At 38.9% G+C, this 24008-nt stretch overlaps 2 protein-coding genes across 4 annotated transcripts; one reads left to right on the top strand and one right to left on the bottom strand.

Moving 5' to 3' along the window:
* The first annotated feature begins 2215 nt into the window (after nt 1-2215).
* rundc3b (RUN domain containing 3b) lies at nt 2216-17482 on the top strand. Of its 2 annotated transcripts, none has more exons than XM_061716828.1 (11): nt 2216-2391; nt 11098-11213; nt 11656-11789; nt 12186-12271; nt 12427-12516; nt 13061-13141; nt 13610-13784; nt 13994-14151; nt 15011-15157; nt 16239-16360; nt 16441-17482. In XM_061716828.1, exons 1-11 carry the CDS (start codon nt 2297-2299, stop codon nt 16584-16586), a joined length of 1350 nt encoding a protein of 449 aa, XP_061572812.1. In that variant the 5' UTR covers nt 2216-2296; the 3' UTR covers nt 16587-17482. The 2 variants fall into 2 exon arrangements, with proteins under 2 accessions (XP_061572812.1, XP_061572813.1); XM_061716829.1 differs by having other exon boundaries at nt 2261-2383.
* slc25a40 (solute carrier family 25 member 40) lies at nt 17432-23096 on the bottom strand. Of its 2 annotated transcripts, XM_061716831.1 has the most exons (10): nt 22932-23096; nt 22622-22723; nt 21514-21573; nt 21314-21420; nt 21051-21118; nt 20631-20755; nt 19782-20065; nt 19559-19640; nt 18339-18419; nt 17432-18251 (listed from the first exon to the last, which is right to left on the bottom strand). In XM_061716831.1, the coding sequence occupies exons 2-10, from the start codon at nt 22716-22718 to the stop codon at nt 18136-18138; spliced, it is 1020 nt and encodes a 339-aa protein (XP_061572815.1). In that variant the 5' UTR covers nt 22719-22723; nt 22932-23096; the 3' UTR covers nt 17432-18135. The 2 variants fall into 2 exon arrangements, with proteins under 2 accessions (XP_061572815.1, XP_061572814.1); XM_061716830.1 differs by having other exon boundaries at nt 21314-21573.
* Between the last annotated feature and the right edge of the window lie 912 nt (nt 23097-24008).

The raw sequence follows: 24008 nt of genomic DNA on the forward strand, positions 1-24008 counted from the left end.
TTGAAATGGCGTGGGCCACATGTGGATTGGAACCTGAACATGTGGAGGAACATTATGAGTCCAGATTCTGCCTACAGCAGGAAAATCGATGGATCAAACTGTGGAGAAGACGCAATGCTGATTGCTGCACCGATGGAGTGACATCTTTTGGTGGAGGCAGTGTGACGTGTAAAGCGGCATCTCCCTCACTGGAAAAACAAGGCTTGTCATCATTGGAGGCAATCTCAATGCAGAGAGATATCGAGATGAGACTCTGCAACTAGTGACAATCCCACATCTCCACAGTTTGGGACCAAACTCTATCCTCCGGGATGACAACGCTCACCCACACAGAGCAGGGTTCATCAGAGACTATCAGCAGTCTTCACTTCAACCCAAATGAACACTTTTGGTTTCAGCTTGAGTGTGCTGTTCGTGTGAGAGTGACCAACACAACCACGTTGGCTGACTCACAACAAATGCTGGTTGAAGAATGGGTGAAGGCTGTGCAGGCTAGTGACCAGCATTAGGAGGAGGTCCCAGGCTGTTGTGGCTGTGTATTGACTAGGGTTGCCAACTCCCTGAAAAATAAATAAGGGACACCTCATTGACAGGGCCGGCCAATCCGATGGCCTTCACCTTTCCTGGCCTGGTGAATTTTTTTAGCCCCTTTTTTTGTGAGTGAAATTACTTTTTAACTATTTGACTCGAACCTGAATTGAATTAGATGCATATTTTTGAATGCCATCAACACATGCAAAACAAATTATTATCCAGCAATTCACTTTAATACAAAATAACAAAATTAACTGAATAAAATAGGTATCTTTCTTAAACAGAAACCTGTCCTGCTTAACTTAAAATTGTATAAATTCATATAAAACAATAGAAAGAAAGCAGAACATCCATTTTGTAGCCTAATAGTGCACATTTTTACTGCAATAACAAAAGTGCAAACAGAAAGTCTGTAGAAAACTTGTAAACATATTTTTGCCTCAAAGGCCATGACTGTAGACTACAGTTGTAGTAAAACAGAAAAAAAAAACTTGTGAACTCAACAGCTCAATGCCATTTTCCATTGGCATTTTATGACTATTTTTTGACTCACACAGTAATACAGGACAAAGTGCGTCCCTTTTCAGCTCAATACGGGACGATTTTTCAAGGGACGGTTGGCAACCCTGGTATTGACTGTCACAATTTTCTTTTTCTTTCTCTTTTTCAAATGAAGATCTTAAAGTCGACCTATTATGAAAAACACTTTTTCTCTTGCTTTAACATATATAAAGTGGTCTCCCCTCAGCCTGCCAACTCAGAGAAGGAGGAAAGCAACCAAACTCTGCAGTGTCTGTACAGCCGCCCGGATGATCCATCCAGTGTGATGTGGCTTCTACGAGCCGTTCAGATTCTGCTCCCTTTCGTTACGTAACCAAAATGCAAACCACGCCCACAACTAAATACCGTGTCCTAACTGCATGTGAGCGTCCGATTATCGCATCGCACTGCATGACATCGGACGCTCTCTGTCCATCTCCCTCCAGCCAGCTGCCACTTTATTGAGGATTTTGTAGTGAAATGAGGAGGTATCATAGAGATAACTTCTCATTTCAACTAACTGGATCAGCCGTTCCTCATCCATGACTGTTTCCTACAGCGCTTTCAACCGGCTTTCAACGCGAGCGACAGGAAGAAAATAGAAACCGGGCGTCCGACAAAAGTCCAGCTCAAAACGGCACTGGCCGCGCTGCGCCGCTCGCGGCCAGTTTGGACAGTCCAATAGAAAATAAAGCAATGGAATTGATTTTGTCGCTGACGCTCGCTCGCGTCGCATGCAGTTAGGACACGGTGTAACTCCGCCGGCCGGAGCTTCAGCCATTTTTTCGTAGCGGTGTATGGCGTCATTCAGGCAGCCAATCAGCACAGTGCCTCATTATCATAGCCTCCCTGTCCACTCAGAATCCCTCATAGAGAATGAGGTTACAGAATGGGAAGATAAAGACATGGCTGAGAGGCTGAATTTCTAATTTAATTAGCAAAAACAATCAAAAGCTTGTTTTTAAGACATTCAAGGCCTGTTTAAAATAGATATTATATGCCATAATAGGTCCCCTTTAAGATATTTATTCATTGGTACACCGGATGGGAAATCGTTTGCTGCCATCTTATTTTGAAAGGTCTACAGGAAGCGTCCACCGTGTGCTGCTCGTCTCTCTTGCCGCAGGTCTGTGAGCAGCGCTCTGTCAGCGGAGCATCCCTGTGTTCCTCCGCGGTGAACAGCAGCTCCTCCTGGGGCTGAAGGAGCAGGATACCTCCCGGGATGGCGTCGCTCGGCATCGGGCAGCATCTCGTCCGCAGACGCGGAGCCAGCAGGACCTGCGCGGTGGAGCGGAGGAACCTGCTCACGGTGTGCAGGTGGGGGTTTCTCAAGGCTGATTTATGGTTCCGCGTTACACCGACGCAGAGCTTACGGCGAGGGGACGCGGGACGCGCACCGTACCTGTGTGTCGCCGCTTACCCTACGCCGTAGGCTACGCCGTAACCCCACGGCGTAGGTTCTGCGTCGATTTAACGCAGAACCATAATTCAGGCTTTAGGCTGTTGGTTTGGCTCCTCAATGACAAGAATGAATCTCCTTGTATTTATGAATTCATAACACTGGATTGTTTTTCTTTAAAATGCATGAATTGAACCCGTGTATGTTTGTTGTGAATGGCAAAAAGATCCAGGTCTATATTTTCTGCTCCATCGTTTTTAAAATGTGACTTTTTAAAGATACCGCTGTGTGGGTTGGATGAGCTGTCATTAAATATATTAATTGAATTGAATAACCTTAGATTAATGTGTATGTGTTTACTTATTCCCTATATCTTCAAATCTTTCAAAAGACCTTCATATAGTGCGCACAAACAGCCACCCCAAGCCTCCATTAAACATTAATGCCATCACATTTCTATTTTAATTACATTCACTCTCAACTCACTGGAGGATTAAAGCCAGGACTTTACAGACTAGGAGTTCAAATTTATCACCGAACACAAAAGAATGTTACCTATTATTAGTTTTTTTTAATGTGTCATTCATTTTTTCCATCCATTTTTTATTTCCCCTAAAGCTCCATTTAGTCTTCTAGAAAAAAAAATAAATGTTACTTCACAAAGTCGTGACTTTGAAGACGTTGACAATATTGTGCCATAATGTGCCGTGGAGTAAACAGCCCTATCTCAGTGCATTTATAAATGATAAGGTAAATATGGAGGTTATAAGGCAGACAGATGCTAAGGGGTGCACACAGATTTCTTCTGCACGTATCACCTGCTGTCTGTCATCTTGTGTGCAGAGCTCACTTCTCGTCATATTGATCTGTGATCCTTTGAATGCTGCTGGCAGGCGTAAGTTACTTGCTGGTCCCTGAGAAGGCAGAATAAACGAATCGTAGAAAATGGAAGATACAGCGGTTTCTTCTTCTTTGATTTGGCACCAACATATCAGTTAATACCCTGGTTATAGACTGCCCTGTCTGGCTGATGTCTACCCAGTCTTTAGATTATTTGCTCATATGCAGCATCCTCCAAAAATGTAATTTGAAACAGACATAACAGAAGAAATAAGGTAGTACCTGCTAAACAGGTCAATACTTTGCCAGCTCCTGCTTGCAGAAGCCATCAAGCTACTGATTAGCACAAATGGAGGAGGGAAAAGAGGAGAGAGGAGACGAAGGATTTTAGGAGGAAGAAGACTGAGAAAAATTCTAAACACGGATGGAGGAGATGGTTACTTCCTGAACATGTCGTTCTTTTTTTCTTTTCCTTTTAAGCGGCTGTGATCTTGTCAGGATGATTTTAATCTTTTATTATCATTAGAATCCTATTATTGTTTGGTACCAGGTTTTTAAAAGTAAAGTTTGATGCTTTTTGTCATTAACTTTGTAAATATGTCTAGTAATATCATGCAAAAAAAAAAGAAAAGGTGAAAATGGTCAGGGGGCAGCACGGTGGCTTAGTGGTTAGCGCTGTTGCCTCACAGCATGAAGGTTCCCAGTTCAACTCCCAGGCCCGGCAGGGTCTTTCTGTGTGGAGTTTGCATGTTCTCCCCGTGCTTGCATGGGTTCCCTCCGGGTACTGCGGCTTCCTCCCACAGTCCAAAAACATGCATACTAGGTTAATTGGTGATTCTAAAAAATTACCCGTAGGTGTGAATGTGAGTATGTATTCTTTGTCGTTTGTCTGTGTATGTGGCCCTGCGATAGACTGGCGACCTGTCCTGTAATGAGCTGGGATAGGCTCCAGCACCCGTGACCCTGCAAAGCGGGTGTAGAAAATGGATGGATGGATGAAAAATGTTCAGCAGGCTACACATATTTGCCTTATAACTCTAATGTGAGGAAGTATAGGGAATTTATCGAGTTATAAGTCGAATTTATAGAGCAAAGCAAAGAAGAATGCACACATGCATGAGATAAAATGACAACTTAAATTGGTTTTGCCGGTTTCCTTAGCATCTTTTCACTTTATGTTTTCAGAGCTATCATTATTATTATTATTATTATCATATTATTGCTATTATTATTATTATTATTATTATTATTACTATCATCATCATCATCATCATCATCATCATCATCATCATCATGATACTTCATTTGTTTTTTTGTATATTATATTCAGTTAAAAGGTGGGCAAGATAAGCTTTATGCTTCAAGCCCAGACCTTTTCGGTCAAAATAATCACAATGTTGACCAGGGAAAAACCTGTGTTATCTTGTTTGTTGATTTTTGTTTGTGATTGACCGAAATAAATATTAACTAATTAACTAACTATAAGTTAAATTATAGTCTGCATAATGATGTTTTACAGCTCTAAAAAAAGTCAATATTATGTTTCTGCTAAATGAGTACGACAGTATACAAGTATTACTTATGCAGTAACACACACCTTTACACCTCTTGGCAAGATGCCTAATGTTTTCTCATCTAATTTTCTCTAGATGATCTTTTCTGTTCCATCTAACAATGCACTGTGTGGCATATTTATTTAGATGTTTATTTTTGTGTTGTTGCAGCAGCTGGTAAAATCAGCAGAGGTTCAGCATAAATGAATAATAGTAAGTGGATTATCCCTGAGCAGCTGTGACTGGAGACTCCTGCTTTACTCTGCATCAAATATCTTACAGGTTTTAGTGTGTGCTCTTGCAGGCTAACCTGAGAATATTAGCACCTCTGTTCCCAAACATCCAACAGTGATGCTCAGATCACTGCACACCTACTGTAGCTGGACTGTCACTTCATTCTCCTTGAACTATAGAAATGTTACATGAAATGACTTAAGCCACCTTTCACTTTATTATTGTGTGTTTCATGCAGCGATTCATTCCAAATTGTGTTTTTTTTAAATCCACGTTTCCAGGTTGCTTAAAGGGAAAGTTTAGTTTTTTACAACCTGGACCTTATTTCTGGCATTTTTTATGGTCGTATACTCACCCAGAAAAGTTTGGTGTCATTTGGAGTCCTTCGGAAGATATTAGGAGTTTTGTGCGAGCCACTTCTCCATATAATGGTAGCGAATGGGGGCACAGCGGGACACAGACAATGCAGCGTCTAAATAACACATTATTGCCGCGAAACTCGTTCATTTCTTTTGCCCACTCTTGCTACATCTTAGTCCCCAGGTTTTTATTCAGTTAAACACATAATAACTCACTAACAACAAGGAAATCAGTTTGTAAACAAGACCTCTGACCTGCATGACGTCATCTCTGTGCGCGCATCCCAGACACAGCTCTGTGTACAGCTGGAGTTCGCTACTGTTAGTTTACTGTTAGTTATTTGAAACATGTCTGAATATTTGTCAAATTCTGAGGTTGTGGACGAAGACTTTGAATATGATGGACGTCCTTACCGTTTTCTAGTCTAAGTTACCGTTTTAAGTCTAGCTGTACCTGTCCGGGATGCGCGCATCACAAGTAATTTGAACATTGTAACTTCTCCCATTCATAAAACATATCACTGCAGAATTTAACCCATTCAATGTTTTTTGGTAAGGGGAAGAACCTTTTGATTATTGTTGTCAGTCGCCTAGCAACAGGGTTTTAACTACTAAAATCACTACTACAACAACTTGAACGTCGGAGCTATGTACTTAACTTCAGAGGTACAATGTCAGGAATTACACTTAAATGCAACGTAAGTTTAAACGCTTGTAAGAATGGGCTATTTTATTTTCTTTTTTTAAATCAATGGAAAGATGAATGATTGATCAATTTATGTTCAACCATCTTTACGCCAATATCTTGCCTGTCTTAGAATTAATCAAAAACACATTCGGAGTAACAACAATAAGATATATTACACTGGAGAGCCAAAAATCCCTCTCCCTGCACACTTCACACTATAGGGTGGTCGACATTTTGAATATGTGGAAGTAATACCTCAAAGATTGCACTCAAGCTATATCACAATTCTTCATGTTTACTAAGTGATTGTCACTACGTCAGCTGCCAATGGTCTGTTATATTTCATCTGCAACAGCACAGCAGTGACTCAATGAAGAAAGATATTACCTGTAGTGTCCAAAAGTTAATTCTGCTGATGAACTCACATCAATCCCCGACAAATAACTCCTCTACACATAATACCCTTGGACTATCGGACTATAAGAGTGAGTACAGGATGATTTCTTGGGATCATTATCCAGTTGCATAGTCCAGTTTCTGCTAAACTTTAGTTACAGGATAGGCATCTTTTTTGGCTGTAGAATTCATTTGTGTGCAGAGGAATTCGTGGTCGACTTAATGAATGAAATATACTCAAGATAATGGCTGCAAAATAATCTCAGCTGGTCAGCCCTTCAAGAACATGCATAACTGCGTGAAAGCTGATATGACGTACTTGTTCTGATATACTTTGTTTGGTTTATGCCAAACTTGCAGTTTGAATTATTACCAAATAACTTTGGTATTTTCTTTGTGTTGTCTCTGTCCACAAGGAGTTGTTCCAGATGTCTTCTGTTTGGCTCTGATGGTACTTTAGAAACCAAGCTGTTCTACCATGTTTTTTTCAATGCTTTAAAAAGAAGAAGAAGAAAAAAAACACACTTTCACATTTAACAATTAAACTGCGGCCTGTAGTGGCTCAGATGTAGCGGCTTATGATCCTTACACTCTCTGACCCTTGTGAGAAACATTCTGGGACTTTCACCGTTGAAAAGATTGGCATCTGTCTTGAATGCTTTCCTCTTATGAATGATATCCCTTGCTGTAGAAACATATAGATCTATATCATTGATGATGCCCCTCCTCCATGTCTTCTGTTTAAGGCACTTGAAGGCTCCAGAATAATAAAATGACTAACACTGCTACTACTACTACTACTACTACTACTACTACTACTATTGTCATTTAGCAGATGTTTTTTTCCAAAGTGACTTACATCTGAGAACACAAGCAGAAATCACATAGCATGGATAAGTGCTGGTCAGACTGCTGTGAGTCCAGTTCAGGCGAATCGGGGCCCTAAGCGAAATGTAATTTGGAGCCCCCCACATCTCTCCTCATCCCAAATGTATCATAGGTATAAAATTACCGTATATCAACATGCCAGTAATAAATAAATAAACAAATCCGAGTCACAAATAGCCATCAATTATTCATCAAAAGAAAGTTACTTCCACCACCTCAATACCCCACAAAAAACCTAAAAGCATGTCTTTATTTTCTGGATGCACAGTCATCAATGAGGTCCAACACTTCTTAACAACATAAATTGATATAAAACTATAGCCAATATGCTATATATTGGCTGATATTTGTCACTTATATATGACCAACTGGTCATTTTCAACAGAGGTGAATGCATAGGACGTTAACAAGGCATTCAATAAATGTTCATCAGGGCCGCTGGAAAAACAAAGTTCTCCAGTCTAGACAGAGATTGCTTTCTAATGAGTGGCAGCTCAGGTGTTTGTGCCACAAAGTTTAATTTCAAGAACATACCCACCTTCAAGTGAACCACAAGTTTCCATGTGTTTTTCCTTTTTTTCCCTCTTGCTCGCTTCTGATTCGTGATGTCTTTTGGACGACATGTCTAACATGACACCAAGATTCCTAGCAGAAGACGTGAGCACAAGTGTGGTGGAGTCCAACTGCATGCAAGGAGTGACTGGCTGGACAGACAATAAGCTCAGTCTTGGACAGATTTAGCTGAAGGTGGTGGTCCTTCATCGATGCAGAGATATCAGAGAGACAGGCTGATATTTGCATTGTGACGGCCGTGTCACCAGGTGGGAAGGAAAGGAAAAGCTGGGTATCATCAGCATAGCATTGGCAGGAGAGTCCATAAGAGCTGATTTGATTTGATTGATTGAAATTCTTTATTCAGTCACATCACACTACAAGCATTATCAACACAAACATTATCGACAAAATAGTGACTGAAAAGGCACAGGCAGAAGCATAGTGCTTATATTAATGCCTGTCCTACATACCAAAATAAGCTATCTAGAATTCTTTCAATATAAAAGATGATGATTACACTTCGTGAGATAGTGTACAATGAAAAGAGAAGAGGGCCAAGCACCGATCCCTGTGGCACTCCTGTTGCCAACTCATGCTATCTGGACTCTTGTCCTTGCCATGATGCTCTGAAAGATCTTACTGTGAGGTAAGGAATGAACCACAAGAGGACAGATCCTGAAATGCAAAGCTTTGAGAGTGTGAAGAGGAGGATGTGGTGGTTGACCGTGTCAAAGGTAGCGGACAGGTCAAGCAGTATGAGGACTGAGGATAAACCGGTGGATCTGGCAACCCGTAGTGACTCAGTAACAGACAGAGGAGCAGTTTCAGTTGATTGGCCCTGCCTGAAGCCAGACTGATGTGGATCACATAGGCACTTGCTGTGAAGGAACTGTGAGACCTGACTGAAGACAGCTCGCTATAGACGTTTGGACGTGAACGGAAGCAGTGAGACTGGACGGTATTTCTTTAACCTGGGCAGGGTTGAGTGTGGGCTTTTTCAGCAGTCGGGTGACCGGGGCTTACTTGAAGGCAGAGAGAAAGACGCCAGATTTAAGAGAGGATTTAATAATGTGGGTTAATGCAGGTTTGACGGTAGGTAAACAGCTCAGCAGGATGTTGGTAGGAACAGGATCAAGAGGACACGTTGTGGTTTTTGAGTCAATTAGATTTTGCTTTTATTTTGATAGTCACACCTGCTGATGATCAAATAATCGATTGCATTTGATTAGCAGCACCGGGCTGTTTCCCACACATAGCTTTGGCTTGGGGGCTGCTCATCTGGGGATGTACTTACCTAATTTTAAGACCCTGAGTTGATTTCTTAGACAATGCCTAGACACATGAATTGAATGAGTGTGTATGTTTTGACTGTTTGACTAAAAGGACAGCTGCAGTATTCCACCATGCAGAGAATAAAATGGCACATGAATAAATTGACTTTGCAAGACTAGGGTTACTTTTCAAGGTGTCTAAAAGTAACTATACATAATTTCTGTTACATGTTGTCTTGTTTTCTGAGGAAGCTTTAGGTCTGTGGTGACCCTGCTGCTAGGCAACAAGGTGGAGCAAGTGAGATATGAAGTCTGATTTGTTCACTGATGTTGAGGGTGACACACAGTTTGGCAGGATTCACACACTGATACGCATGCACACAAGCTACATACACACAAGCTTTAATCATTAACTTTCCTTCCTGCTTAATTAGTTGAAATCAGATTAAGCAGTCAGATTGTGCACAGCTGTCACAGTGGGCTTCAAGTTATGGCTGGTGTCATCAAAGGAGATTAATCAGAGTCTTGTTACTACTGTTCTGAAAATATTTATTACTACCGCACAAGGAAAGAAACAGGTTAAAAAGAAGACAACATGGACTCAAAAATATAATAATGTGACAACTGATATGCATCTTCCGAGTGTGTATGGAGAGTGTGTTTGTCATTAACATTATCTGATGTGGGATAGAAGTGTTTTTTCCGCCGTGGATGCATAGTCATCTCTGCATAAAAATGGAAGTTAATTGGTGAAGTTTATATGTGTAAAAATATACCCCAGTGATTTATTGCAGTCTTATCTTCAAATAAACATACACAAAAATGTACCACAGACCCAGATTATATTCACCTGTATATAGAAGTAGCCTGATTGTGGTCTGTATCTTTTTCACAATGATGAAGATAGGTGAGATGTCTGAGAGAATTATAAATGCTGTTTATAGAAAACCATCCTTCCGTGACTCACAATGAGAAGGTTCCAGCAGTACGTCATACATTTCACCCAAAGAAAGACACAGCGGACAGATGTGGCCCTGACTAGGATGACGCTGGTGCAACTAATGCATAAACTATTTCCTAAATGTCTTCAACAATATCACAGAGAGAAGTCTGACGATTGTTCCAGACCAGCGTGAAGCCTTTTCAATCTGGAGCGGCAGATTCAGCTTGTACCAGACTGCACACTGAGAAAAAGTTCCTGAGTGGAAGATTAAGTAAGGTGCAAATATTCAGATAAGACAAACGCACACAAAAAAAAAATGTAGCCAAAGATAAGCCAATACATTTTTGAGATACCAAAGTAGAGATCTTTGTGAATGCAGACACAACAGATTACGAATGAAAGACCATAAGAGAAAAGATGCTGTGTTTTTTTTCCTACCCTTTTTATAAAGCAGATTTTGGCTTTTTCCCGCACCTAAACCCCATTGAAAAACTTTGCAAAGGTTTGACATTTGCTGATGCAAAAAGAACTCTTACAAACTTAAAAGCTTGAAAAATAGTAATGGAAGAGGAGCAGAAACCGTCAGCAGACAAATCCAATAACCTTTTAGATGGAAATGACAATAATTCTCACCAAAAGTCAAAAGCTCAAATCTACATTTCCTACAGGCATCACACCCAGGCCACTGCAAATGTTGGAAATGTACTGTATTTTCAATGATGTACATGCATTTGTTAGCACAAACGTCTGACAGTTTAATAGCCACCAACAAAAAAAATCAGGGAAAATCTTTTCACCTTTATTTTTACATGTGAAATTAGTGGAGGTATCCTTTAAGACACAGGTCCTGTAATCAGTGGTAATAAAATTTTGCGTGCATCTTCTACCATTTTTCAGGTTTTCGGTGAAGACTCTGCTGGACCGTTCCTGTTTTGATACAATAGATGACTCATCTCCAGAGTTCATTAACTTTGTTTCCATCCTGGAACACATCTTCAGTCATCGACTCAAAGGTAAGAAAGCCTTCTCTTATCAAGATGCCACTACGATCCCCCTCAGGCAAGTAGGTGAGCTGAATTATGATCTTGTGAGCAGAATTAATGGAGAATCAGACTAAAGCAATAAAGCTGTTTTAAGACCACACATCATGGTATGCTTCTGTATTTTGTTATAGAGAGAGCAAATTCATAATAGAGCACCAATCAAAAGCAGCACGCAAAAAATTGAGCGAAGTGTCTGAACAGTTAAAAGCAAGAGTATAAATGGTTCATTTTGTGTATACTATCTTCAGTTTTTACTTGAAATTTGCATATTTGGATGTGATCTCTATGTCAACACCAAACGGTTGTAATTACACTAATCTTTTAATTTATTGATGTTACTGTTTCTTCCCGAACACAGAGCAGGAATTCATATTTGATCTGATGCAAATCTCCATTTCTGTGTCTTTTGCAGGCCAGACAACTTGGTTTGGCTACGAGAGTCCTCGGAGTTTCTGGGATTATGTTAAAGCTGCCTGCAGTAAAGTACCCCATAACTGCATCCGAAGCATTGAGAGCATGGAAAATGTGCGGTCATCGAGAGCAAAGGTGTGGAAACCACCATTTGGGGCTATGAATAATTTACTAATATAATGGTGTTGGGGGGTGTCAAAATGGGTTTGGACTTTTAACACAACACAAAGTCAAGTAGAAACAAAGCAAGCAGTTTTTTATACGTACAAAAACGTCTGCTTTGAGTCTAAAGTATATGTAAAACCTATTTGACAATAATTATGCATGTGTGATTTTAGCTAAACTTGCATTACTCCCAAAGAAAAAAAATATACATTTGTTAAAATACTCTACAGTACATGTAAGACTGCACTGAATCTAGAAATACTTGAGGAAATGTTCCACATGCGTTGTCCTGTGAAATATGTAGACATGTTCAGACTTGTCATTGGTTATTTAATTGGATTAAATAACGTGTCTGTCTCTGTGCAGGGCAGGGCATGGGTCAGAGTCGTCCTCATGGAGAAACGACTGTCAGAGTACATCTCATTTGCACTGAGAGACTTCAAAACCACCAGGTCTCAGTGCGGTACTCATGTAAACACCTGTTCAAGCCAGTTATAAATCTGCCAGCAGCACATAACCTCAGGCAGCCAGCCATCATTCATCTGCATATCCCTGCTCTGAAATGATTTGATGCCAAAAATCTGGGTCATGTGTGTGTTGGTTATAGGAGGTTTTATGAGGAGGGAGCGATCATCTTGGGGGAGGAGGCCGGGCTGTTGGCAGACACACTCATCGGTCTCAACACCATTGATTTCAGGTATTGATTAGGATCAGCTGTTTCAGATCACTTGGTCATGCTCTCCCTCGCCGTTCAGCTGACAGGAAATCATCTCAAGAGGACAACGCGCTTTTCATGTGTCCTCTTAAAGGGATTGAATTATGCAACGTAGATGAAATGTGTCCTTTTCAGCAAACATCAACAGAAAAATGCAATGTTTATTCAAGTGAAAGCATAATAAACTACAAAAATAAACTACAAAATGTTCAGATTTTGTACGCATGAGGTTTGAAGAGTGAATAGAATAATTCAGTAATACATTAAAAGGGGATTAGTCCCAAGGATTATTATTCCCTTAAGTATAGTACTAAAGTAATTTGGAGTTTCACATTTTGTAATTATTTTAGCAAAACTTTCACCATGAAGTCAAATGTAAAACAGTTCAAACAGTTCTGCATAGTGACAGTAAAGAACAGACGTTTAAGACTCTGAATATCCATCTGAGACTCAACATTATACTTGTAAATGCAGGAGAGGCGTAACAGCAGATTGTGCTTTGATTTTCCACCTCGTTTTCCTTTAGCTTCTGTCTGAAAGGGGAGGGTCTGGATGGAAACTGCCCTGCCGTCATCGACTACACACCTTACCTGAAGTTCTCACAGAGGTATATGAGATCACATGATTTACATCACACAGGTGGTCATTAGTGCACTGGAGATGATTTTTCCCTATTTCCTTTTAGTTTTTAGAAATCCATTTTAGTTATATAGAACAGAAGTATTTGGGCCTATAATAACATTTCCTATTATTTCAGTACACTGCAAAAACTAATTTATAAGAAAGTAAAAAAAAAGTATTGTTTCATGAAAATTAAAGGATTATTTCAGACTATTGTGGAGGTTTTAAACATTTTGGTCAAGAAAATATTTCTTACCCCATTGGCAGAGATATCTTTGCCTATAATAAGAAAATGTTACTAGATGTAGGAATATTAGGCTATTTCTAGAGGAGCAGTTTTTGCCAGACCTTAACTGCTGCCAAGGAGTTAAACATTTTTGTTAAAGAGTCTGAAATATGTGCCTACCATGGCTGTTTAAGATGTATTGTAACATGAGATGGGCTGTGGTTGCAGCGCAGACAGCATCAGCAGCGATGAGGACGAGATGAGGACGGTGGGCACCAGCGGCAGTGAGAGCAGCACTCCCGACAAAGCAGCGACTGCTGCGTCAATCTTCACCGAGCAGAGTAACTTGGTCAGCAAGTGCAAACGCTTTGAGCAGAGGTATCGCATGGCTCTGGAGCAGAAGGTGCACCTTTTTTACAATTTTATTATGTGATGAAGAGGCAGGATGGCAATATAAATATGAGTGCAACATTTTCATTGAGTCATGATAACTAAGGACTCAGTTTGTCAAATCCCAGGACAAAATAAGCTCTGTGAATAATACTGTTCTTGACTGAAAAACAAAAACCTCGGCTCTAAGTTATTACGTTTCTTTGTCTTTGTTTACTTCAGGGTTACCTGGAAGAGCTGGTCCGTTTACGAGAAGCCCAGCTGTCAGAGGCCGTGTCTCATAACAAGGCACTCCAGCAGAGCCTAGAAGACGCACACGTTTCCTGCTCGCTGGAGAAAGAACAGCTTGAGTACATAATACTGGAACTGCAGGACCAACTGTGAGTCCCCTCTGCTGTGCACATGTGTGTTTGTGTTTGTCAGTGAGTGCATGTGAGGTTGCTGATGATTGGGTGGAAAGCTTTGCTGCGGTTCCAACTGTGAATTTGACATTCAAGATTCAGCGTGAAGCCACAGGGTTCCAAGTTGTTGCAGGGAGTTTGTTACTTATTTGTTTTTGAATGAATTGCATTCGCTGCTGCTTTAAGCCAACAAGAAAAGCTGCATCAAGGCTGCTTTTCATTGCTGATTTAATCGCAGTGAAACCATTTCTCATCTAGATTGACAGCTCAGCGTAAATTCAAGATGTGTCAAGAATATTTGTGCGAACATTTCCTGAAATTATTCTGCATTCTCAAGCCAGTCTGACAACGTAGTGTGCTTTTACTGCTAATGCAACTTTTTTTTTTCAAATTACAGAAGACAACCAATATGGGATTTTCAGGCTCATGCTGAGAGTTAGGACTTAGAAAACAAAGAAACACTGCATGTTTGTAGTTGTCAACTCGTCCAGGATATACACTGCCTCTTGTTGGATGTGACAGCCTCCTGTGACCCTGAAAAAGATCCAGTGGGTTTAGAATATGGAGAGACATTCATGATCCGCAGAGAAGGAATTATTGATAGAAGAGACTGCTGTGATGTTATTATCCTTATGATTTGTAGTAATCCCCCAAATAATTAATAGAAGGTATTACTAAGCTTACATCTTTACTTATAAGCTGAAAGCCAAAACCATCTTCTGTCTTCTCACAAAATTGATTCAAGAATATTTACATTTTAAATCTTATGACCTTTTTTTATCTACCATGGTATATTTCTGAAAAAAATAATAATTATGTAGCTATCTCACACTTTCAGAACTGTGCTGAAGAACAATGACTTGCGATCCAGACAGGAGTTAACAGCTCATCTGACCAATCAGTGGCCATCTCCTGATGTCTTGGATGCCAGTGCCGTTGCCTTGGATACGCTGCTATACAGGAAGAGCACAGCACAGTGGGAGGAGTATGTTTTTTTTTCCTAAACATTTTAATATTATGTCATTTGGATTACTCAACAGACCTATTCTGAGTTATTCACCTACTTGCTCAGTGACTATGGTGACAGATTTTATATTTCAAGCATAAGTTAGTTATGAGATGACTGCCCGAGCGGAGCAGTTGGTGTGGTTGCCTCCCGATTATTCCTGGATGTGTGAGGGTGTGAGGCTCTCCTTGTATTTGGAGCATTGAGTCACAAAGGACATCTGGCGTAAAACATAAGCCAAATCTGTGCAGGCTATGAAACTCCGCTGTGGCGATCGCTCCGTCAAGAGACATAGCGGGACATAGCTGAAACAGGATTACTTCCTTAGTTATGTGATGCTGTGAGCCTGAGAAGGACGTTTACGCATTTATTCTCCAGTATGGTGTCTTCCTCCACTCCCACACTGAATACTCCTACTTGTCTGTTGTACTCAAACTCAGTGCAAAGTTTCCAGCCAAGTTACCTGACAGCCATCTCTTAGGATAGTGTTCTGTTTCTTGTATCCTTGAGTACACATGGGTCAGGCTGCTGTTCAACGGATGAGAACTTGGTTGTAGATGAGACGTTCTCCGTTGACGTAGCCTCCCGTTTGCCATCGCACTATATATCCACAACAGTGCATTTACAAAAAAAATCCCAATGGATGCAAAATAAAGTACACCTGGATAAACACATTTACTGTGACTCTATGTAAGACATCCTCAAATTGCCCAAAACAAATTGTACAAACAACTTTTCAGTCACATCTGACCAGATAAATGGAAGAATAAATCTGTCTTGGCCCAGACTGGAAGTGGATGGGAGCGAGTTTTTAAGTGATTATTTCCTGGCAATCTAACTATCTGTCAATGTCAGAAATGAATACAGGAAATAATCCAGACTGCAGGATGCTATTGATTAACATAATAGTATTTAATTAATAAATGAAAAAGGGGAAAAATAAAAGTAAACATTAGAACACAATTATTACAAATTTGTATACAAGAGTAAAATCAATTTTCCTCCGTTGCAAGTACAAAACATGAATATTGTCTCTCACAATTCTCCATCTTCCACGCAGGAAGAGTTTTAAAGGTCTGGAGCAGCTGTCTACAGACATGAGCCTCTCCCAGTCCTCTCTTGGAACATCACACACACCGAGTCTGGAGACCAGGCCCGCCACCACAAAGTGGCCTCAACAAGGCATGTGTTCTTCTACAAGTAAGAACAAAACGCTATCCAGCTCCAACTTTAACTTTACTCGGGTGTATTGTGTCTTTCAGGTAAGGAGGAAACTCCGTCACTCAGAGGTCTATGTGGCTCCCTAACCTCCGTCACCAGTTACAAGTCTCTGGCCAGCCTCAAGTCCAGTGAGTGCTTGGCCAGTCCGACGATGGAGATCAGCAGTCCCGGTGTCACGCCCTCATAGGGGATGGGGGGCTAAAAACAGCCCCCCGGCAGGACCAGACAGTTCTGGAACTTTCCCAGTTTAGGTGAAACTAATTTTATCTTTTATGATTTGAAGGTGAAGACCTCAAGCTTGAAGATTTGGGAGTCATGTTTGCAGATAGAGAATCTTGTAGCATATTGTTCGACCAGCTCCACCGGACAGAATGTGTTCTTGATGTATCTCACAGTTGAAATGACAGAGGACCCTAAATGTATCGTCATCTCTACAAGTCTTTTCTTTTTTTTGTTATTTCCATCTGTGAAACATCCTTTAATTTTAATCGTGAAACAAAGTGGAAAACATAAAGGTGATGTCTAAATTTTCTGGACTGCACACATGGTTTTAAACGATTCGGTTAAAATATTGACTGCTGATCAGATCAGTCGATTCAACCTTGAGCATCACAGTTAACTGTTTTCTGCAGTCACAGGGAGCTGCCACTCGTGAGTTTTTTTTTTAAATTTATGATGTAAATGCATGTCCTCCACAGTTTTGTGTCAGTGTTGTGCATCATGCATTATCATGGTTTTGTTCTCAGGGAAGATCACTCAGCAGTTTTGGGTTCCCTTTAAATATTCAAATGCAGTATTTCACTTTAATAGGATTAGATCCCACTGGTAGATTATTCTTACTCTATACAACAATCAGTTTTAAAAGTCTGCAATAATTAACATGCAGAGTATTTTAAGAGTTAGAAACAAGTTTACCAGAATCTAATTCTAACTTAATTCCTATTACTGCTGACTAGCCATCTACCTAAACACTTAACTTAAATATCTGCCTTCGGTTTGTCCCAGCAGTCATTTGCACAGACACAAACACAGTTTATTTGATTGTATTTTATTTATTTTTATTTTAAATAAACTCCACTTGGAACAACATGAACAATTCTGGACATTTGTGTGTCGTGTCAAACATAACAGGCGTAGTAGAAAAGCTTTTTAAAGTCAGTGGAAAGGGAAAAAAGTTGCATATGTTGAACTTTAAAAGGAGTATGTTTAAAGTTGGCATGTCAGTCCTCTTCTGTCAAACTGAACTCAAACCATTGATTTCCACCTAGTGTAACTATCGAAGCTTTTGTGCAAACATTAACACGTTTCACAGTGATTGAACACAACTGTTCAAATACGGAGATCCCCTTTGTGTTGGTGAGATGCACTGAATATTAGACACATGAGTAATATAAATATTGCATCTTTAATTCAAGGACTTTAGGCATAGTGCACATTATTCCCACGAAAAAGTCCCATAAATTATTTATTAACAAAACTTGATGCCATTGACTGACTGTTAAACACATCTAACATAATTTTCAGTTGTGCGTACAGAATCTTTTCAGTGACCATGAAGCAATTTAAAATTAAATTATATATAATATAAAACAATGATTTAATATAAAATTTGATCTTTCAAAATAATGTCAAATAATTAGTTTCTTACTCTCATATTGGTTTACTTTTTTGAGTTTGGCAATAAAAACTTTTCTGTACAGGTATAGTACAGGAGTGGTGTCTCGTGTTTCTGGTGTTCAGCAGCCAAGTGTCCTCTCCTGGTTGCGTTTGCGGAAAAAAGCCTTCCCAAACTCGTACGTGCTGATCATGATGGCACAAGCAGGAGCCACTTTGATTAGCCTGGGAAGGAAACCTGGCAGTGATGATTAAGAGTAGGTTATACTGATGTCATTTACATCAAAACGATGATGATCCACAAAATATCACATGAATACCTTACCTGCAAACAATGCGCGGAAGCCGTCTTGAGCCACAATCCTGTTCATCACACTGAAGGTAGAGTAGGAGACCTGGCTTGACACTGACAAAATAATGACACCAATAAACATCAATTGATTCACTTTTGTGTTTGTGTAATATACAACACCAATGCCCATCTTTAAAAGTCTTACAATAACCAACAACCCTATAAGATGACTAAAGGTTCCTCTGAATCAACAAACTGTCAGAAGCACGGAGCTTTGGTACTTTTTTTTTTTTGCCCTGTATGCTTTCTTAAAGAGATTCCTCAAAAGCACGAGCCCACATTTCATGAAACCTAATGGAGAAGTGTTGCTCAGAACAAAAAGGAGAACACAGAAACTATAGAAGACATCCAAAATTAGTTTTTTTTCTAAGTTAATGCATTTAATCTGGAGTAGTTTTGTTTCTATTTACTGTTCAAATATTTTTTTAAAAAAGGTGTACATCCAAACTACACAGACTGCAAAATCTTTATTTTGCCCTTTTTTTTAAAATAAAATAAATTAAAAAAAAAGAAAGAATTCCACACTGATAGCATCCTATCTGCAGTATTTTCTGTTACCTGCTTTTTCAAGGTGTTTATTAAGTTTTCACATTGAGTGAAGGGATTAAATCAGCCTGATTTATTTTGCACCTTTCATCTAATCCCAAACAAAGATCTGAGAGAAGGGAACCAAAACAACACTTTAATAATTAATGGCTCCTAAAGAGCAGTCGACATACAGCTACAGGACAGAGGACATAACTGAAGATCTGTCTCCAACAGGTCAACCATTACAAAAGAAAAGATGAAGCCTTTGTCACCACTTATTAGCAATACAAAACCGCAGTTTCATCCTGACCTTTTCAGACCTCAACTTGTTAGACTGACGACCATCACATGACATTCAAGCACCATCATGATAAGAGAAAAAAAGGGTCTATGATTACATTTTTTTTAAAACTTGCTGAATAATAGGCTGCAGATCATAGCTATTCTCTACTATCAATAACATTTTAAAGAAAATCCTTTCAAAAGTACCCCCATCTAATGTAATAGCCTCTTATATTTTTCCAAATCAGGTGAGCTAGTCTACAGTCTCTACAGTCTAACTACATACTTCTGATTGGGTATCACCAAAGTAAATTATGTTTCATTAACCACAAATGTATGTTTATTTACATAATCAATAAATGATAACAATAATAGATAATTACAATTTTTTGCTTGTAGTTCCCCAAGCTCCACCTGCCTTCTTGTTTTGACAACATCAAATGGTAAAGTAATAATGGATGCAATCTGAAAGAAATTAAATATGAGCAATATGAGTAATATGACAAGTTTAACATGACTTTGTAGTGCATTTCATGCAAGGTTTGTTTATAGTGAATCATGCTTTTTACAGCCTATAAACTGAGTGTTGTGCACACAGGAACTTACAGATCCCGACACTGCTCCAGATATGAAGGTGATGGTAAATGTGGACTCTCTTATATTATACCATTCACACAGCCAGCGTTTGCCATTCTCATAGTTGTACCAGTACATGGCTGAGAAGGGCACGTCTCGGAGCAGCGTGGGCCCCAAACCTCTCCAGAGAGACAGCCAGCCCTCCGTCGCCACTGCTGAACGGATGCAGTTAGTCAGCTCCCTGTACGACAGTTTCTGAGACTGCAGTTTAGTGCGAATCAGCTCCAGAGGGCTGATCACTGTCGCTGAGCCCACTGAAACACAGAGGAGGGAATACAGAGGGAAAAGGTTAAAACACTTACATCTTATTCACTGTGCTGGAGGAAGAGTTGAAAAAAAAATAATGACACTGCAAAGAAGAGTTCATGACAATGGTCAAGAATGTTACTCGGGAAAAAAATCTTCTTCAAAGGCCTTCTAATTAAAGGGATAATCTTAAGCTTCTTTAAATACTTTTTACTTATCATTTACAGGTAGGTATTAAAGACGAAATCAGAGGCAGTGAATCAGTGTAATAATGTGTCTCACATCTGCTTGACCAAATCCAGCGAGGGATCAAATTTCCTAAATCCAAACGGTATCAGGCTTAAAGTAAGGGAGCTTGGCCTTGGACTTTAATCAAGAAATTTAATCCAGAGCAATAATAAAGCACTGCTACATGATAACTGCACAGAAATGAACTCTCTTGGACACTAATGACTCAAAAGATGCCTTTGCATTGAGTGCATTTGCAAAAACGTGATGTAGACCACTGTGTAAACCATGGTACAAATGATAAAGCAGAACTGGAGCTACTTTAGGAAGCTGCAGTCAACTTACCTCTAGCAATGGCTCCTGCAAGAAGAGGAGCCTCCTGAGCAGAGTCTCCCATCCTCACCCTGAGTGCTGCACACAGCTGATCATAACATGTGAAATAGATCACTGTGGCTGGGACCGCCATCACACTGAAGATGACACATGGGAAGTTAACATCAATCGCATGTCCATTACATATGATTCCTGGCTAGTAAAAGTCAAATGCATAGATTCCATTAATATTTAACTAATTTGCTTTATTGAAAGGAAATCGTCTTTAATAATATCTATAAGAAATACTTCTTTTTTTAAACCTTCAAAATAACCTTAATGAGGGAGTCAGACATATTTTGAATAACTACATTTTCTAAATAACTTGTCTTTAAGCTGCAGGTTAAGCAAAATGTCATGCAAATAATAAAAGACAGAGGATTTTATACTCACAGTGTTGGAGGCAAACCACTCCATAACACTTTAACTCCCTCCTGGCGCACTATCTTAATGAAGGCATCCTGCAGAGATAAAGAATGTAGAGTTAATGCAGGATTACTGTTTGGCAGTGAGAAGTTTTATTTTACTGTATGGCTTTGTGGTTCTACTTAAGCCACACAGAAGGAGGCTATAGACTATATTCCGATCGAATGTAATGGATAATTTATCTGAACAAATTATAACCAGAATTACTTAATATGTATCTGAACTATTACCAGGGTGCCGTTGAAGTGACCTTGGGCTTTGTACCAGGCTTTGGAGTTGCCATTTTCACACACACATATGTGGTCCATAAGTCCATTGCAGTAGACAAAACATTTACCTTTAAGGTGTTGGGAAAGACAAACATGTAGGCAATTACTATTTTGAAACCACTGCTCAACTTCAAACTGTGAACTAAAATTTATATTTTTACCTTTGGGGAAGGGGATTTTCTGTGCTTGTAGTCTAATCTTCACTACATCCAAAGGTGTGACTGAAAAATGCAATGATTCAAAATGAGATACCATACAAATAGTCACTAATTATATTATTAATAATAATACAAGTAATAATAATAAAGAAAAATCCAATTGCACTGATACACAATTAAAATGTTGATCAGCAATTCATTTATGTAATTCTCATTAATGTAAAGTGGCCTTTTGTAGTCTATTTTTTAAATCACAGGAAGAGGCTATGGAGGTAGATTTGTGTCTTAATTATTCAATCAAAAAAAAGATTGCTTCAATCAAAAAATATATTTTCAATTAAAAAAAATGTCACTTCAATCAAAAAAAATTGTTTCAATCAAAGAATAAAAGTGTTTGAATGCAAAAAAATATTTGAGACTCAAAAAATGCATTTGAACACTGTTTTTCTTTGATTGGAAATGTTTTCTTTGATAGAAGTATGGAGGTAGATTTGTGTCTTAATTATTCAATCAAAAAAAAAGATTGCTTCAATCAAAAAATATATTTTCAATTAAAAAAAATGTCACTTCAATGCATTTTTTTGAGTCTCAAATATTTTTTGCATTCAAACACTTTTTTCTTTGATTGCAACATTTTTTTTTGATTGAAGTGACTTTTTTTTTTAATTGAAAATGTATTTTTTGATTGAATAATTAAGACACAAATCTACCTCCATACTTCTATCAAAGAAAACATTTCCAATCAAAGAAAAACAGTGTTTGAATGCAAAAAATGTCACTTCAATCAAAAAAATTGTTGCATTCAAAGAAAAAAGTGTTTGAATGCAAAACAATATTTGAGACTCAAAAAATGCATTGAAGTGACTTTTTTTTAATTGAAAATATATTTTTTGATTGAAGCAATCTTTTTTTTGATTGAATAATTAAGACACAAATCTACCTCCATAAGAGGCCACTTTTTAATTTAACTCTAGTTGAATCCAGAAAATAAAATGTGAAATAATATTGGGTATAAGTTACTTGCTGTGATTTGATATGATTTTTGAATAATATTTTGAATATTTGCAGCTCTCTCAGCCTATCCTATCAGAGGAGGATCCAGGTGTCTCACCGAACAGGGAGGTGAGCAGCGCTCCGGAGCAGGACGACACCATCTGCTGGAGCGGAGTGATGCCATCACTGACGGGGCCAGCAGGACTTTGACTCATGCTGTCTTTGGGAAATAAAATAAAGTCATTTACAATTTGACAACACGTTAGATTTAACTATAATAGTCAGCTGATATACGCAGAACAACCGGGTTTGACAAAATCGACCATTCGTGGAGTAGTAACTCGTTGTCATTGTTAAGTAACATCCTGATCCTGGAAACACCGAAACACCAGCCATCACTGGTTCAATAAGTAGCTTAGCTAACCTACCTGCTGAACTACCTCAACATAAACCAAGTCTCTCATGAACTGTCATGAACAGGCTTGTAGTTTCCTGACAGCACGGCAGCAGCTGCTGTTAATACTTTATAAAGAAGGAATAGGACAAACACGTGTCCATATTCAAGGGGTCGGAATCAAAACTTGGCTCATCTATTTACGCCTACGGATGACATTAATGTGGTAGATTCAGCGTAGCACTTTCGTGACTTTTCAATGCTTAAAATCTTTAATTCTACACGTGATAAGGGACAGATAAAATGTCATTAAAGTATATAAATATGAATCCGAAAAGTTATTTGTCAAAACTTTTGTTAATGTGTTTGTTTATTTTATATACGTTTTATAATATTGCGAAAGGAAGCATCACATCCAAACATAACTCTGCGTTTACTTATTTCAGGCGTTGCCAGGTTTGGTGAATTTTCCGTCAGACTGCACAATAAATTGCACAATAAAATGAAAATTGTGAGAAGTTAAAGACTAATGATATTACTGTATAAACTAACAGCGTCTGTAAGTTGAATCGATTGCGGCTTTTCTTTTTTTATTGAAAATACTTGAATTTACAAACAAACAAGGCACATTGAATCTGCCATGGAGCAAGCACATTAGAAAACTGTACTGAGTGGACAAATTAATGAAATAAGATATATAAAAATAAGGAACAAAAGAAAAATTAAATTAAATAAATACATTTTCTAAACATCATAAATGTTATGACAAAATAAATAAATGTGGCTTAAAAGAAAACAAGGATAAAATAAATGTGCCGTTATAGTTTCCTTCTGGTAGGGTTATACAACATTTCAATCAGAATCTATTAATGTATAACAATGAATGTAATTCAGCAGTTTGTTCGCAGATTTGAAGTTCATATACTTGAGGGAATTACATTTATTATTATCATTATTCGATTTCGCCTTTTCAACGTGATAGTGGAGAATGTGATTACGTAAGCGGAAAGCAGTCAAACCTGGCAGCCCAGGATTTAAAGCGGGAACAGAACGTTGAAACTGCAACGACGTGAGAGTTGATAACCGCTCCATGTTTGTGAAGGAAACCTTC

The sequence above is a fragment of the Cololabis saira genome, chromosome 3 (genome assembly GCF_033807715.1).
Source record: "Cololabis saira isolate AMF1-May2022 chromosome 3, fColSai1.1, whole genome shotgun sequence".
Taxonomy (NCBI): domain Eukaryota; kingdom Metazoa; phylum Chordata; class Actinopteri; order Beloniformes; family Belonidae; genus Cololabis; species Cololabis saira.